An 18399-nucleotide genomic window follows, 5' to 3' on the forward strand; every position below is an offset into this window, starting at 1 on the left:
GCTGCTTCACTGCAGTCAAACGTGCTTGAACGGCGGAGTGTGTTTTACTGTGCTTCGGTGTTTATTTATTTTTTAACTGTTGTTTTTTTTCTTTCTTTCTTTTTTTTTTTTTTTTTTTTTTTTCTTCGTGCTGCTGTTGACCAATCACGACATCCCTGCTGGTTCACGGGGACCGTTTGATGAGTCTTGAGTTTTAGTGGTCAAGAAGTACTTGTAGAGCTTCAGGGTAAGTAAAGTTTTTCATCAAGTGTGTGTGAGTTGGTATTATGCAAAGTGAAACAAATTTGACCGTACAATAGTATGGGAATTACAAATTTTTTTTTTTTTTTCTACTGTTTTCAGACTTGAAACTTCATATTCAGGGTAGCCTTAGATAATTTACTTTTGTGCAAAATTTTTGTTGTAGTCCAAAGTGACGTTGTTCAAAAAACTAAAAGTTTTTTGTCAATTTAAGTGATACAAAAAAATATTATAAAAAATGTTAAATTGTTATTCAAAGACATGAAAAATAATAGAAAAGTTTCCATGTGGTGTGGCACGTCGCATGCGTACTGACCCTTGCACCTGTTTTTATTGTCAAGCATTTGTTGATATTGGCCTGGTTCAATCTTCAACGAATGAAACAATAACGTGAATGATTTATTATTAAAAAAACGAATTACACTATTCGTATTAATACGAACTTAATTAATTAAAAGTAAATTGAGTAAGAAGAATGGAACTCAATGTATATAAATCTCATTTGTTCAGGGTCAAATATTCTCTATTCATAAATAAATCCAAGAGTCTAAAGTTAAAATTGCCTGGAACTTGGCTCCCATGCGTGTGTGTCTACACGTTTAAGTATGACAATTTAGAGTAGATAAAATTTCACATTAAAATATCTCTTAATCTTAATATGTAACTTTAATTATGAAAAAAAAATTTAATTTGATCTACACGTAAATGAATATTATAACTGCTTTAGTGTTTCTTTCAATAAAAGAAGTACTAAAAACTGTGAAAAATGTTTCTTTAATAACATTTTAATTGCAAAAGAGTAAAATATACTTTGCATAAAAATAGCATACACATACAGCTGAAATTAAAAAATGACATTAAATAAATAATGTATGGCTTGAAAACTGAACAACTTGAACATGATTTTATTTGTGTTACTACTAGCAGAACAAAAAAATACTAATAAATGTACGTGAAATAACATTGATGTTTTCAGTACTGTAATTCGTCTGTTTTTTAACAAAAAGTCACCACTTTTTATTACAATAATTATGTAATTGAAAATCATACTTATTTTTTTTTGAAAATATTTTTTTGAAATGGCAACGGCTTTTCTTGGAATACTCTTAAGAAAGTATGAAAACGTGTCAAGATCATTTTATTAAATAAATGTGAGGTTTTATTGAAGCTAATTTTGTTTTTTTTTGCTGTAATGACAAATTAAAACAAAATCATAGAAAGAGTGTATCATATTACTAAAAGTACGTCAACTTGATTATTAATGAATAAATTTTTAATATATAAATCATGACAAGTGTTATAATTTTAAACTTTGACTAGTATTTATAAAGATTTAATTTAAAAAAAAAGATAAGTAAACAGTACTATGAATGTACTGTAATATGCTTTTACTATAAATATCTCACTAATTTTCTTACCAAGAATAGTTTTGAACAATCAATGAATTGACAGAAAAACAAATCAACCCAAAAACGTCAACCAATTAAAAGTTGTCATTTAAAATAATTATTTTTTCTACAATATAAACAATTAACATCATAAAGCATAAAACATCCAATTTGGCATAATATTTCAATCGAATTTTTCAACTTATTCGTTTTTTACAGTTTTTCCTAAATTTAAAAAATCATTCAATTTATGAAAATTAAATGTATTTTTGAAAATAACGTATTATTGGGATTCAAAACTTATGACAGACATTTGCTTTTTATTTTTAAATGACAGCCATAGGCTTCACTTATGCAACCATTATTGTTAGCTCGTGTGTTTTTGTGTAAGATCTTGACACTTGACTGGGGGTAAATATCCTCATAATCAAGCCTATCGAAGTTATGAAAGGTCTACGCCATATTTTTTCATAATTTATATGCATATTTTTTTTTTTTTTTTTTTTATTGATGTATTAATATAGTTTACAAATCCACATCATTGAAATTAATATTAACAAGTATTTTCAATAAGCAGAAATACTGAGAGGTATCGATGATGGTGCCAAAATATGAAAAATACAGTGGCAATAAAAGCAACAAAATCTTGTTTTTATAATTTTACAATGAATTTTTTTTCTCTTCCCCAAGTATTTCTAACAGTATAATTGCATTTTGATGTAATAATTTACCCAAAAAGTCATAAAAATGCATTTGAAATACAATATCATTAGTTATACTCAAAAACATCGCCTTTTCAAACCATCTCAGGTCCAAACATTCATAAATAAAAACAACTTGTGTGCAATACATCCTCGTTATGGTCACTTCAGGGATGATTTTAAGGTCTTCAATAGAAAGGAATACAATCAGATCAACTTATTGTAGAATTTGTTCTTTTGATGGGTTTTAAAATGTATTTCATTTTTACAGTGAAGTCGGTAAAATTGTAACTTGTACAGCAACCTATAGATATTTTTAACGTTTTTCTACAACGTACTTTTGCTCACCAAACCAGTATGCTTTCTAACTCATTAAAAAAAAAAAGAAAAAAGAAAAAAAATCACTCAATCGAAAAACCACTTCTGTGCTTTTCCATAAAGCCTCATAAAATTATGGTTTTCTCACGTTTTCCAACTAGAAGCGATGATGTAAATTTTATAACGGTACAATATTATTTAAATATTGTTACATGTGACACAATTGCAGTCAATCCAGAAGAAACTGAAAATTAAAAAAAAAAACTCTGTGATAAAAAGGTCAGAATAGGAACACCCACCCCAAAGCGTAGAGCAAGGAACAAACGTATCTCAAGGCAGTACGTAGTTAAAAGCGAAAAAAAAAAAAAAAAAAAAAAAAGGCACGAGTTCGCAGAAAAGCAATGATTTTTCCAAACCGAGGGTTAGCGAAGCTTGCGAAAGCACAGCCGAGCAAAGGTCCGCCAGTGCTGACGCTAGTTAAGCGACGACACGTCAGTCCATCCTATTTCTGACCATCGATCGGCACATTCGCGCTTTATTTTCGTCGAGCAGAGACGGGAGGATCCGGGAATCGGCGGGCCGGAGCTCCCCGATTCCGCACATTTTCTCTCGAGCTGCGCCCCGCTTTGATGAGCTTTTCGTTCGAGCAGCGGTGGACGACTGGGCGACTCGGGGGGGGGAAGGGGTGAGGCATGAATGAAACGATGACATGTGTTTATTGCGATCGCCGTGTACACAGCAACTTGGTTTCACTGTCCCAAGTTATATGCTGTCGTAGCTCCGAAGGCCGCTCGAAAAAGGGAAATGGGTATAAATATCACAGGCGTCACTTTTGCCTTCGAGAAAGATGTGTCTTTTCCCACATTAGGGGGAGAGCAGTTCTTTATCTTACGGTGGGGCTCGGCTTTTTCGTGAATTTGGATGCTTCCAGACATGACTTTAGACTAGGGTCATCGGATGACGAAACAACGTGTGATTGGTTTTGTGGGACTCGTTTGCGACCCTTTTCATGACGTTCGAAACAAAAAGCTCGCAGGTTCGAGATCAAGGTTCCGTCGCACAAAGGTGGGACTATAGTGCAAAAATTATTTTGGCGGCTTTTCACGCTCAAGGGACTTGTAAACAGCGCGCAAAGTCACGGCCGGTTAAGAACACTGTGGTGGATCATTTAATCGTCGGTTTTTCTCGATTTTATATCTATATTGCTGCTCAGGGTTGATGAACTTTTTTGGCCTTCCGAAAGATTGCAACGACTGGTTACGAGAGTTTTTTTGAACTTTGTGGATGTGAATATAAATTTTTTTTTCTTTCAAATATTTGTTTCGACGATAGAGGTCATACTTTTTTTTTGTCATCAATCCACTTCGTGAATGTAATATATACTACATGTACAAAAGTAACTTAAACACTACTAGTTACATAGCGCACACCAAGTCATGAACTGTGTGTGTCAAAGTTGCGACCTATTTCTAATATTCGAAAGACTTAAAAACCTTGTAGGTATATTTCTAGATGACTTTCAAGTTTTTCAAAATTTTTCAAATGACTTTCAGAGTCTTTCAAAGACTTAAAAATCCTTTTTATGATCTCTTTTACATCTACCATTATTATTCGTGAAGTTATAATTTTGTGAAATTTTTCGATTTATCAAAATACTTTGATACTCTCTCTCTCTCTTGTGCATTGCTAAGTAAATTATTATTGCTAAGTAAATTATTATTATAAACTATGTTATTTCACTAGTTTTCTTCTAGATTTAAACGTCTCTATTTCAAAATTTATTTAATTCAATTTCATAATACACTGTACAGATTATCTTAGTATGGCGATATCACATGTACTATATACTTTTTTTTTCAGTAAAATAGTGAAATAGATAGTTGGTAGCGTAACTAGGTTTACTTCAAGTTACGTGGCCTGAATTCCCACACATGGTACACACGTGCGTCAAACAAAAAAATAGATGAGTGTAAACAAGAGTTGTTGTATTGTAATTTTGGTATTTTATATCATCAAAAGCAAATTTAGATTCAATGAAACCGTCAAAAAATGAATGAAAAAATTCTTAATTTGCAAATATCCGATTAATAGATACAGAGGGCTAGTAATTTTTAAAAAACAGCAGTCACATGGCAGATTAGGTCATGTTACTACCTACATCTTTATTTTGCTGCAAAAAGGTTTATGATAATTCAGATGATTTTCTTCGCGTTAAGTTTCATGTAAAAAAAAAAAAAAACTTTTAAAACTTGCGTCGATGAGTTAGTTATCCATTGAGAAAGATCTACCATGTTATATACATAATATTTTGAATATTAGTTGTTTTTTTTTTTTTTTTTTTTAATACTTTTATAATGTAAACACTGAAGTTTCAAGCAAGAATTTTTATTAATAAAAAAAATATTTTTATCATGAGTGAATGTCAAATTTCTTAATTTTTTACATCATGTATATGTTTTGTTTAATAATAATAAACCTTATCATATTTGTTAAGATTTTAGTAAAATACTACATAATTGTTTTTTTTAAATTATTTTTGACATAATATTTCCTTGACCTAATACATATTTCAAGTGTCAAAAGTATAAAAAAAAATTTTTTTTACATCGTATTCATGGAAAGCTTAAAAACCCTACTTAGTTCACAAATAAATAGCAATGAGTTATTAGTTAGGTAATTAAGTATTAAAAAATTTTGGTAGTCTAATACAATAGTAATACTGTTTATACATAAATATGTAATTTTTTTTTTTTAAATAATTTATATTTGTTTGTTATAACATGATTTATTACATTACTTGCACAACGAGTAATTGACAATTTTAAGGTTTTTTAAATTGTATTTTAAAATGATCTACCTTCATTATTCAACATTAATTGAACTATTATTAGGTACCTTAGTAAGATAGTACAAAACTGCTTTGTTTTCTTCGAGTTACTGAAAAATTATAGTAATATAAACATTTTAGGCATTGGATCATCAGAATTTGTCCACGAAATCGTATGATATAATAAATCTTTTTTGTATTCCAATAAAAAAAAATTTTAGGCAGGACTGCTCCATAGAAGTGCCTTATACTTTTACCAGAGCAAAAAGTATAACCACCACTTGTGAAGTAAATCGATCATATCAAAAATTTTATTTGGGCTCGAATTTAGTTAGTATAGCTTAATTTTATATCACAAACCGACAATTTAAAATCCAGAAAATTTTCTGAGAATATTAAAATCATTTTTTTTGCATGTAGCTTTGAAGTAGATGTTTTAGGTGCAAACACAATCAAGAAAAATGTAGATTTAAAAGAAATGAAGCTTCTAATCACTGACTTGGATAAAAAAAAAAGTATTTTTATGCCTCTTTAGTCAAAGAGTTATCGAGAGATATTTTACAGTTTATATAAATCTGACATAATACATTTGAAATTACTAGTATAAATTTGACATTATACCATTAACTTGTGAATACTAGAGTTGCAGATCTTAAAGAAATACTAAATTAAAGAGAAAATGTTTCAGCAGGTCCGAAAATGGTAAATCGGTCGAAAATTGTAGATCTCTGAATTTCACGTTTGGAAAAATAGAATTACATCTAAAATGTGATTATTATGATCTACACAAAGACAATTTACAAAAATAGCTAAAAATCGATGTAATAGTGCTTATATTGACTAGTCAAAAAAGATTTATTAAATTTGTACGAATATAGTTAAAATTTTTGAAAAAAAAAAAAAAAAAAAAAAAATACTTCAAACGAGGGGTTGAGCTTATTTGTTATAGTCTCAATACGATTTAAATAAATGAAATATAATTTTTGTTATTGTTAGGACTTATTATAAACATGCTGAACCTTTAACATTGCGCCCATAATCATTAATGAAAGCAAAATTAACTCAAAATTAGTCCAACAACTACATTTAGTTAGGAAAATCAGCGGGAAAAAAACCAAAGTTTTTACAATGTTTTAACAATATCATTTTGCAAAGTAGTAAAATTGTAATGACAACGTTTTTATAACGTTACGTGCTATCAAGACAGTTGCTCTTGTAATCGAGAGAGTAAAACAAAGAATTGCTGTTCGCAGGCGCAATGGTGGACCCAAAAGTAACGAAGTTTAAAAGTAAACGAAAAGGTAACGAAGACGAGAGCGTGTCTATTTGAAATCGTGTCAGATTCGGAAATATCCCGCTAATGGTGCACCGGGAATCTGCGTATCCTGAACCTATACACCTATAGAGGCAAAACGAACACATAGTGAGAAAAAGATGGGTCGGTCCACCTTATTTCACGGCAAGCTTTTAATGTGTCCGTGTACGTAGTATAGCGTCGATCGTAAAAATAGATATGCTACCACATTCAGTCAGCCTATGTGTACAATATACTCGCGGTATCCGGATGAAAATGCTTTAAGAGCTATCGAATTGTCTAACTCGTTCCATCTGGACTTTTCGAGCACTTTTTTCCGGCATAAAGAAGGCTCAGTAGAGACATGTCTATTGGTTGTTGAAATTTTTTTCTATTAATATCTTGCACTTGAAAATTTTTTGATCGAAGTGACGCTTGCATTGTGAAGATCAACATAATATTACTAATATTGTAAATGTAAAAATTACGAAAATTATGGGTATTTGTGTGACTTTATGAGCAATGGCGAGATAGTTTCAGACGATCAGTTTTTTTTAAAAAGTTGTTAGGTAGGTAAGTACATTGACTCCATGCACGCATATACATGTAAAATATAACAATGTAACACACACGTATTCCAACGATAAACAATCACTTGATCAGTAAGAAAATAATTACTCACAGAACAACAAAATAAACTTTCAAACGATTTTTTTATAGAATTACGTTGTATATCACTCTCGAAATGACTGGTCATGCAATGTCAATAATCAAGATTCTCATTTTGAAATACATAATGATTATATTGCCCGTGAAAATACTATTTATCTCAATAATTTTCTGGTTTTCTTGTTAACAATATTTTCACGTGACAATGAAAATCTTTTCGTAGTCACGCAAAAGTAAGTGAGTTCTTTCAAGTCACTTTAGAAAAAAAAAAAAAAAAAAAAAAAAAAAAAAAAAAAAAAACTAACAATCCAACAGCCACAGCATCGACTATATTTGTTTGAAATTTGAAAACGAACTTTCTCACTCTTCCATCTTCCGTCGTGAGCGATGTTTGACTTAACGTCACGCGGCAACCACAAAAGCATAAACAAAGGATATTTTTACGTGTCCCGTTGGAGGAAGGGTTGGTTTACAATGCGTAGCTAAGCGTCTACGTACACATAAAGTGTATTACCACCAGCTTTGCAAAACAAACCATAAAGTATGGAGCAATTGTTCTCGCTGCCGATACTGTGTGACGTAACTGTATACGCAAAACGTCCGTACGTTGTAGGCCAACGATTTCAGAGATTTTTAATCTAGAAAAGGTACACAAGCGCGTGATGTAAGATCTTGGGAAAAATCTGTCTTTATTATCAAAGGTATGATTATAAACACATGGCTGACTATGTTGTTGCGTTTAGAGACATCCAGGGTACATGCAAAAAATTTTCAACATGATGTCTGACGTAACTTTGTGAACATTTTATACGTTGTCTCCCGTATAGCAGTTGAAAAAAATCTTGACTTGCAGCAATAGTAAAGAGCAAAAACTTAGATCAGCAATGGATTGTTTGCTTTCGTCGAATGGACCATTAAAACCGTTCGTGTGTTTGGATTGCAGCGTAGATGATTACGAAGGCCGAATTTTCCAAAAGATCATTTCTTTTTTTAAGCTTCCATTCAAACGTTAGCCCAGTTAACGCGCTATTGCCGTCTCATTTTCTTTCGAAATGTTTCTCCCGCAAGCATTAAAAGAAAATATTTATTACAGGAAAGGATTAGAAGAAACCTTGATGTATAGCGGAGCACTAATATATTTTTAATATCATGCTCGTTCAAGCTAATATTGGACGTCCTCATAACATTATCAGAGCTATTATTACTACTGTATTGTTAACAACAAAATTTTAATAACGAAAGTTCGAAAATCCACGTGTTATCCCTTTGTTTCGATAACTTTTACTTGTTGTTGATTTTCAACAGTTATACTGGTGTATTAGAATGAGCTTTATGGAAGAACACTCAACTTCAGCTATTTTATTTCTGCAAGGAATTCGAGGGTCATTAAACTAACTTACAATATTCGATGTCTTTCAATTATCATTGTTATTTTTCTGATGGCAAATAATTTAACTACAACTCATTATACTTGATAAGAACTATAAATTTCTTGAAAACCATTTTTTTTAACAGTTTATTTTAGCCCTATTTTATACATACTTGTTTATAACTTTACCAACTACATGTTGAAAGAAACTACAAAATAAGCATACACAGCCAATTTCGGTGGCTTACGCGTGCGAGGAGCAATGTACTAACAGTCCATACCGATGCTTTTGGACCAGTAACAGTACCAGCTGGCTCGCTGTAGAAAAGCTTTTACCGAATTGAGTCGATGACGCAGTTCAATGACTCGCCCGAATATACACTTTCTTACAGTCGAATCTTCGCACGTGCCATAACTATTTTTTTATTTTTACTATCCAAAAATTGATTACTATGGATACTACTTTTTTTCTTGTTTTATAATTGATTTTATGGTATTTATTTGCAACCTTTAGTTTAGTGTCACAGAAATGAACGATGTCTCAGTTAATTTTATTTGGCAGCTGTTAAATAGTATTGTATACTTATAAAACATGTAATAATTATATTAATTTATCAACATTTTTTAAAATCCTCTTTTACTTATAACTTTGTTATTATGGCAATTTTTACTGGATGGAAGTAGTAGAAGTTTATTGGTTAAACAAAAAATTTAATTTGAAGCAATGTCCTTTTTTTTTCATTTTTCAGGGTACCAAAAAAGTACAAAAAAGAGTCACAGAGGGTTCCTTAAAAAAATGAAAATAAATTTTATTTTTTTAAGTACCCCCAAAAGATTGTCAATATCAAAAGTTATGAGAATTCTTAACTTAAAACATGAGCTAAAAATCCACAATAATCTCATAATTTATTAGCTTTTTTGCTTTTAAAAGCTTTAAAAAAGGGCATAGAGAAAACATTTTTTTTTAATTTTTCACGTTCCGTAGAATCTGCAGAGTTGAAGAAAAAATTAATGTTGTCCCAGATTTAAAAGTTAAACGCACTTATGGTTTATAAAAAAAAAAAACTTTTAACTGGGACCATATTTAAAAACCTTCAAAAAAAATCAAGTGCAGCTAATGTTGTGTGTGCTATTTCCTGACTTAGAGCGATTTTCTACAAATTTTTGTTGTAAAGAAGCAAACAAGATTGTAAGAAAGTATGAAAATAATGCGTTAAAAATATTTGTACACTTTTTAACGTTACTGTGCTTCAAAGTAGAGAGTTGCCCTGAAAAGAAAATTAAAGTTCTTGAGATGAGCTACGATTTCCACTTTGAAAAGTTAAAAAAGTAACTAAGCTTAAAAGTTACAGTCCTAAAAAATCAAAAATTAAAAAAATTGCCAAATTTTTGCTTATTGTCTCAAGTTTTTAATGGTCATAAGTTTTTTTGCTGACAATCTTTTGGAATATTATAAAAACGAAATTGAAGCTTTCTTCAAGTCACGAAAATCGAATATAGCAATACATAACTACATGCTAATACCTGAGTTCCGTGTTTTTCTTATTATTTACGGTACGTGGGGTATTTTTCTTATTATTTATGGTACATATGGTGAAAAAAAAATTAATCTAGAGGAGTCATGAAAATATAATTTTGCACGTTTTGGTACCTCAAACAGTGAAAAAATAAAAAAAAAGCAGATAAATTGTTCAACGTGAGATTCGCTTCGTGCAAGTCTTATACTATCCTTCTTTGGAGTTTATCTCAGCCGTCGTTGGCAACATTTTTCAAAATCCCCATAAGATCACGTATGTTAAACGTTAAATATGCCAACAGTTTAAAACTTCAAACGCTATACGTGAAATATATGTGAAAAAATTTAATTTACTAACTCTGACCACCAAGTTTTGTGATCAATTGTAAAATTTGTTTCAACGATTATCGGATCGTAAAAATCTGCGAGATGGGAAGACGACTTTGACAAGATTGAAAAGAAACCACGTGAACTTACAAAACGAGGTTACATACACAACTATTCACTCTTCACGTCTTATGCAAGATGCACCTGATATGAAGCCAGTGGTTTTGTACACTTCGTGAGAAAACAAGTGTGTATTTATAACCTTAAGCAGTCATGGCCATTCTTAAAATATATTTATATATTACGTTTCAAGAAAAATTAAGATTCTTTTTTTTAAAGTTTTTCAACCTACGTCAATCTGTTTGATGATTATACTTAGTTTTTAATGGTCATTATTGGTGACACTCTATAGCTAATTTGTTTTGATAATTCCATGATGGTTACGAAAAATATTACTTTTAATGATCTTTTGAAGCTGTCTCCGGTAAACTGCAATAATAATTTAAAATTCAAATAATTACACAAATATAGCTGATTTTTCTGTGACAATAAAACTGACATACGTCTGAAATATAACCTATTGAATTGACATTTTCGAAGAATAAAGTCTCTAATACTTTTTTAGTACTATATTATACAAGATAATGTAAGTTCTAGAAATAAATTTAATTGCATAAAAAAATAACTAATAATACTTTAAAAAAAATTTATTTCTTGATAAAAACAAGTTACTAAATTTATTAAGATACTTCGCTACCTCATAAGGCTAGACTGATTCTTTAATCGTTAGAGCAAAAATTATAATTACATCAAAATGATTTTCTGGGTGAAAAAAGTCTGTACTTTTAAAAAATCTTCTAAAAAAGTTTTTTGGTTGCATACTTTGTTTTAAACGCAAACTGAAACGTTGTCTATTGTTCAACTATTTTTTGGTACATTGAAAATAATTGTTTTTTAGAGTATTTGGATGACATTGCAAAGAAAAATGGTCAACAATTTTTTTTCTATTTACAAACTTTTAAATAAATTTTTCAGTTCTTTAGAGATAAAAAAAAAAGTAAGATGCTGTTTTTTCTGTAATCTACAACTTTGGCATTAAAAAGTTGGTTGTAGAACTTCCTATGAAAATAACCAAAAAACAGGATTTTTTCAGCTTTCGAAGATTTGTACACCTATTATATATCTGCATGGTATCCTAGAGTAAAGCTGATTACTAAAAAAATTAGCATTTAAAAAAAAATCCATTGCTCCATTAATTTTCCATTTCTAACAGTGTTAAAAAATGTCAATTTCTCACTATTATGGGTAGAAACGAAATTTTTAATCATTTTCAGTAATATTATGTTCAATCAAAAAAGAGAAAGTATCCTCCTAAGAGAAAAGTATGACTTACAAAAAAGTCGTATTTCGCTGAGATACTTATGTATATGTATAATTTCGTCCTGTATCCTGTAAGTGTAAAACTTTTATTTCAAAAGTTATTGTTAAAAATATAATGTTTCTCTTCAGCTCTTGACAGTAAAAAAGCTGCAAATGTTTTCATTTTTAATAAAAATTCTGTGGTTACAAACGGTAACGTTTTATAACAATCGGCAAAATTTAATTTTTGCAACAAGGCCTGACTGCTACATTTTTTATCAGAGCAAAAAATATCACTATATTAGTTAAGTTTAATTTTTTTTAAATTCATTAATATAAGAACTATTACATCAGTTTTCAGATGTTTTGGTTGTACATCGTTATTGACTCAAAAAATATTACATTTCAAATGTAGACGTGTATTACTACAGTGTAGAATACTTAAGTCTATAATCTTTCACAAATAAATTTAAGAAATAAATAGTAGCAAAAAAAACTAACTTTTTCAAATTAAAATATTTTCTACAATTTTTAGAAAATCAGAGAATACAGCATAAAAATATGCACATAAATAATTATATAAAAAGGTTGATATGCATCAACTAAAATAATGTAAGCGTGAATTAAAAAAAAAAAATTTTTGTGTGCCTTCCGCACTTGGGTCAGTGTGAAGCTGACCCATCTGTCCTTATAGAAATAATCACATTGTGCTTAATATGCTAACTATTATTATCCATAAGCTATAATTATTTATTTAATCAGATATATAATCTTAAAGATAGTATTTTCACATCTCTTCTCAAGTGGTGGTCACACCCTTTGCTCTGGCAAAAATGTAAGGTATACGGCACTTCTGTCAAGCAGTCATGTTTAAAAATTTGCCATCTGAAGAGCTTAACTGGATTTAAATTTCTTGCACTTATCTGAAAGCTTATAATAAAAGTATACCATTGATGTACGGTTAACATTTTTGCTCCAATGAAAATATAATACATTTTACTGCGAATCAGTCAAGCCCAATAACAAGTCAAGCGTTATACAAGTACCCCTTTATACATTCCTAACAATAATTTATTAATCCTTGATATTAACAAAATTCGTTAACGCTTGGACACAACAAGGCAAATGATTTTTTAAGAGAAAATATCAATTGTTTTATACGTTACACATGTATACGATAGTATGAGCATAAATAGATGTGCATTGTCAGACATAATATATTCACATGATGAAATCGAAATGAAACGAATACCATTAATCGATAAAACAATTTTTTTTATCACGTAAAAAGTCAATAGTATTTTTGAACACAAATTGCATTGAATATTTTACCCACTATGGTCTACCGCTTAGTTACACAATACAAAACAATACATCTCTGTTACAAATACATTGTTTTTTAAAATAATTGAAGTATGAAAAAAAAAAAAAAAATAAATAAAAATAAGCCGTACCATAACTGCTAATTCGCGACATGATTGCGTACAAAGGGGACTTTGCGCGTCTAGTCAATGTCTACTAAGGCCACGCTCATTCTATTCCCGGACGATCTCTCACACGCGTTACATCACAGGCCATCGTCTTTTCTATTGCATCCCAGCGCAAACGGAAACAGCAACACGTGGCACGACGAGTTTGTAGTCAAACCGTTGGGCGGCCACTGGTGAGATTCACCACGCTCAGCTCACTGAATTATATAAACCTTTGGCTACCCGCGTTTACAGCGATTACCTCAAAATTAACTTGCAAGTCCTAATCTGTGACCCACTTGTTTTTGCTTGACCCACCAACTACTCTTTACATTTGAGACGGTGATCAGTATATGCGACTTTTTAAAAATAGTGCATATACCACTGTAAAATAGTGAATTTTCACTATTCAAACAGCAAAAAACGGGCAATTCCACTATTTCCAAGTTGTATACTTATAACTTATTTTAACTAGTGAATATTCACTGTGAAATAGTGGATTCACAATCCCTCCCAAGTTAACGTTCCACAGTTTAGATAAGTATTGGTCAACTTATTGTTGGTACCACTCGAAGTAATGTGTATGGGTTGTAAAATTCCCTTCATTCGAGTTAAGATCATACATTGGATTACTGATAAATATTTACAATTAAAATTTATGTCAACTGGGCGTGAATAAGCAATCCTTATTTTTCACTATTTCGCCAGTGAAAATTTTATTTACTTACGGTAATAGTGAAATTTTCACTATTTTAAATTTAGAGAGTACACTTTGTACGACATTGTATATCACGTAAGTGTCCGTATTTGATCATACATACATATAAATGTTTAAAATAACTCGTATGAAAAAAGTATCAAAGTTTTGTTAGTCCACGAGTACTTTTCGTTACAGAGATGCCAGAGGAGCTGTCAGCGTCGTCGTCGTCGTCCCAACCTACGGCTGAAAAGTAGAGCCGAGCCAAAAAGCAATGTCGCAGCATCCCTCCCGGGGTGGTCAGGGCCCCTACGGAGGACCAAGCGGATGGCCGCCCACCAACCGAAACTCGGCTCCCAGTCCCATCAGACCACCATCTCCGTTCAGCCCCCCGGCCGGCCAGTACCAGCAACAACTGTCCCATCAGATGCTACGCGGTCCACCCAGTTACTACGCGCCCGGTGTGATGCACCACCATCCGCAGAGTCCGGTGCCGATGTCGCCCATCGCCTCGCCGGTTTTCGGTGGACAGCCGGGTTTTACGCAGAGGCCCAGGTGGTCCTCGCCTGGCAACTCCACGGCTCGACCCTTCGTTCCCGTCCAGCAGCCCATACCGCCGAGGGTGAGACTTTTCTCTCAATAGACTCATTGAAGAGTCGTTGCATGATCACTTGCACTTCGTAAATTCGAGGATTGTTCTACGCATATACATCTTTTGTTTATTTACTAAATCTGATTTCAACGAAGAAATGCATCGCGAAACCACCTTGACGCGTTGTGCCTATTACACGGACAAATCATCAGTGCATTGACCCTCGTATACAGTGATGACTTGTTTTGCCGTTACAATAAATTGCAAAACTACTTTTTTATTAGGCATCCACATGTATTATGCAAAATCTTAAAATAATCGTTCAACTCCAATTTCGGTTACATCTCTATTTCAACTGAAGTCACGCCGGGGCTGTTGGTTCGTTTTATTTTAATTATTTTAAGCTCCAGGTGAGGCCGGTCCCATGCGGACAATGGGTCGTACGTACAGCTCGTCCGAGCGAGCGAAAGTTGTGGGGAAAATCGGTCTGTGTGAAATACAAAATTAAGTCGTACAGCAGGGGGATGTTATTAATTAGTCTATTCCTGGTGTCTTGCAGAGTCCGCCGATAGGTGAGACGCCCCAGTCACCGCAGCCGTGCGGCCCGCCCGAGTACCTGATCGCTCCGTATCGGTCGGGTGAGTACGAGTACGTCGGCGTGCCGCTCGATCCGAGCCGTGGGACAGACGATGAGGAATCGGGTCCCAGCACCGCCGAAATTATAGCCAGCCAGAGCCAGGATTACGTCGATGAAAAGTTGGCCGAGTACCAGGCGACGATCTCACAGCTGCAAGGCAAGTCTCTTGGTTTTCGCCTTACTATTTTTTCATTTTTTTATTACCTTTCGATTAGCATGCCTCTCTCGTTTCGAGTGCTTGGCATTCTTTGACGGCTTCAAGGTTTTTTTTTTTTTTTTTTTTTTTTTTTACTTTTTAAGTGGGTTTCAACGTGGATTGATATATTCTTTGCGCGTTTAGGTAATGTGGGTCGAGTGATGGTTTGCTTATTTTTCTTTTTTGCGGAGGAGCAAATTTTTACGAGTACGGGTGAAGAAAAACCGTTTTTTTGTTGGTTTTTATAAAAAATGTAAATTATTTATAAAGAAAATGAGTTACAGGTATTTTTTGGATTCCGACAATATTCAGTGACTAATTGATATTTTTTGTTGATAAATCTTATTTTTATAAGTTAAACATCGAAATTTTTCAAGTAATCGTAACAAATTTCAAGTATTGTGCAGCTTTTTCTAAACACGTGGAAATATTTGCGTAGAATTTTTATTGATTATTGGTAAATTTATGTTAACAAATACTTACGTCGGAAATTTTTATTCGTTTAAAAATTCTTTACTGGTTGAAAATAAACTAAAAGTATAAACAACAGTTTTTTATTTGGGAAATTATAAAAATGTAAGGTTTGCTGAAAAAATAAATGTGTTCTTTGTTTAGTTAGAATGAAATTTTCTTTACACAGAGAATAGTTAAGACAACGTTGTATTTTCTGTTGAGACATGAAATTTTTCCCATCATTACTTTCTCTTAATATTCCGTATACGATGACACAAACAAACTAACAAATTAATATCTCAACTAAAAAATACAGGGATAAATAAATTTTTAAATTGATTATTACATAAATTAATTCAAAATGGAACTATAAAAAAACAATAGCTGAAAAAAAAGAATTTTCAATTTCAAATTTACTGATTTACGTCCTGGTATGTTTATATTGGTTTATTATATTCGTTGTCCATATACTTATTCACGTATTTATTATCTAATTTTTGTTGCCTTACGTATGCATTTGTGTAATCTATTTATTTCTTAATAACGTGTTGATACAAGCGTTTTTGCTCAGTTTTCTAACCCAATAAATATATTAACTTGGTTCGGATATTCTTATGTTTTCGCATTACCTAATAAACAAATACATAAATATATGAAATAAATTTTTTACATTCCTGGTCGTATAAAAATTGTATTTAAATATTACTTAAGCTGATGAATTTTTGTGGCATAAAATTGTGCTCTATTTTTCATATAATTATTTGTCGAATATTATTAATAAAAAATTAAAAATAACACAAGTAGACGGTCTAAAATTAAATATTAAGTATTACTGCATACAGAACAAAAATTTAAATAATTTTAAGAATGGACTGAAAATACATTTTATGTTTACGAGTTTATCTTGTTAAAATAAGAAAAGTAGAGTTAATTTTGCACGCACGTAATCTCAGTACATTAACCTGAGAACATAAATTATTCTATTTGGCATAGAGAGTCTATTCGCAACGAAAAGACGTAGAACATCAAAATAAATGATCTTTCACAGTGTAGTCGTAAGTATTTCACCGAAAATAGTAAGGTCTTTGACTTGTGTGCGATTTAAAATATTTAGTTACTGAAAAAAAGGACACCTATAGCGTTAAAATTAATTTTATAGAACTGCGTTTATAATCTTTATTACAGGTAGCAAAACAAGTACGAAAAATTTTCCACCCACCACAATTATATCGGTGAAGGCTCATTTGCCGAAAAATAATCCTTAATTCTATACAGTACTTAAATAAGTCCTTTCTTGCAATGCAATATTTTTAAGGATACTTTATAAGCCATTATTTTTAAAGAATATATTCTCAAATGGCTTGTAATGCTTCAATATATAAACTTACTTTACGAATAACTTAATTACTTTGTAAAACATTCTGTGCAACTATTTCATTAGAAAAGACACTTCTGTGAATGGTAATAAAAAAATGAGTCATAAAATGCAACATTAGTTGCCTTCATATAATAAGAACTTGGAAATAGAATAATTCAATTATTTTCTATGTAGAGGTAATTTTAATCTCTGTATAAAACGTATCCAACTAATCTATAAAAGCAGCTTTAGATGTGCACCATGAAAATTAATTTTCTGATAAGAAAAAAAATTTTAGGTCTCCTTTTAATTACTCCGCAGCCGAAGCCCGGTACGACGTGCCGTGATTTGCTCGGGAGTTACGCACCACCGTTCAAAAGAATCGTCAAAGCCATCGTGTGCCTATGTAGCATATACATTTATACCATATCGCTCATTTCGAGCTTACACATACACACATATATATATATACTGCACTACTCTTTTAAAAATAGAAATGACGAGAGCACCTGCTTCAACCATTCACACGCGGCGGCCGTCGTCTCTCCTCTTTCTACCCTCAAGTGCTTCCTTCTTCATCAAATTGCTTCTCCTCTTCTTCTCCTCTACGTCAACGTTGCAGCAAGTTTGCACTTTATCGCTAATCCATCTGTTTCTTTTTTTTCTGTACAGCAAAAAAAAAAAGAGAGAAAAAGAGCGATAAGGTGTGGGTGGATACAACATGCACGCGTGCATTTCGACTAATGCTCTGGCGCTAATATACTTACCTTTCGTCAGAATTACAAGGGAGCTTTAAGTTATTTTTTTTACTGTTAGGCAGATTTACTATTTGTCAAGTGTTGACAGGGAGGGGGTTATTTATTTGATTCCCTGCGCAATTTTTGTGGCTTTTTTTACTGCGGATTATTTTCGTATCAAGGTTAAGACGTGAGATATTTTTTTGCTTCTGCGAATTTATGATGTATAGTTCACGAGTAATAAGTATGCGAG

The 18399-nt window shown here is 31.8% G+C and overlaps 1 protein-coding gene across 1 annotated transcript; it reads left to right on the forward strand.

Moving 5' to 3' along the window:
- The first annotated feature begins 146 nt into the window (after positions 1-146).
- Positions 147-17317, forward strand: LOC106644016 (uncharacterized). Its single transcript, XM_014359359.2, has 4 exons — positions 147-226; positions 14373-14796; positions 15326-15560; positions 17238-17317. Exons 2-4 carry the CDS (start codon positions 14449-14451, stop codon positions 17315-17317), a joined length of 663 nt encoding a protein of 220 aa, XP_014214845.2. The 5' UTR covers positions 147-226; positions 14373-14448.
- Positions 17318-18399: the final 1082 nt, after the last annotated feature.

Source organism: Copidosoma floridanum, unplaced genomic scaffold, assembly GCF_036245765.1.
Source record: "Copidosoma floridanum isolate Cflo_tuat_1 unplaced genomic scaffold, Cflo_Japanese_pri ptg000013l, whole genome shotgun sequence".
In the NCBI taxonomy this organism is placed as follows: domain Eukaryota; kingdom Metazoa; phylum Arthropoda; class Insecta; order Hymenoptera; family Encyrtidae; genus Copidosoma; species Copidosoma floridanum.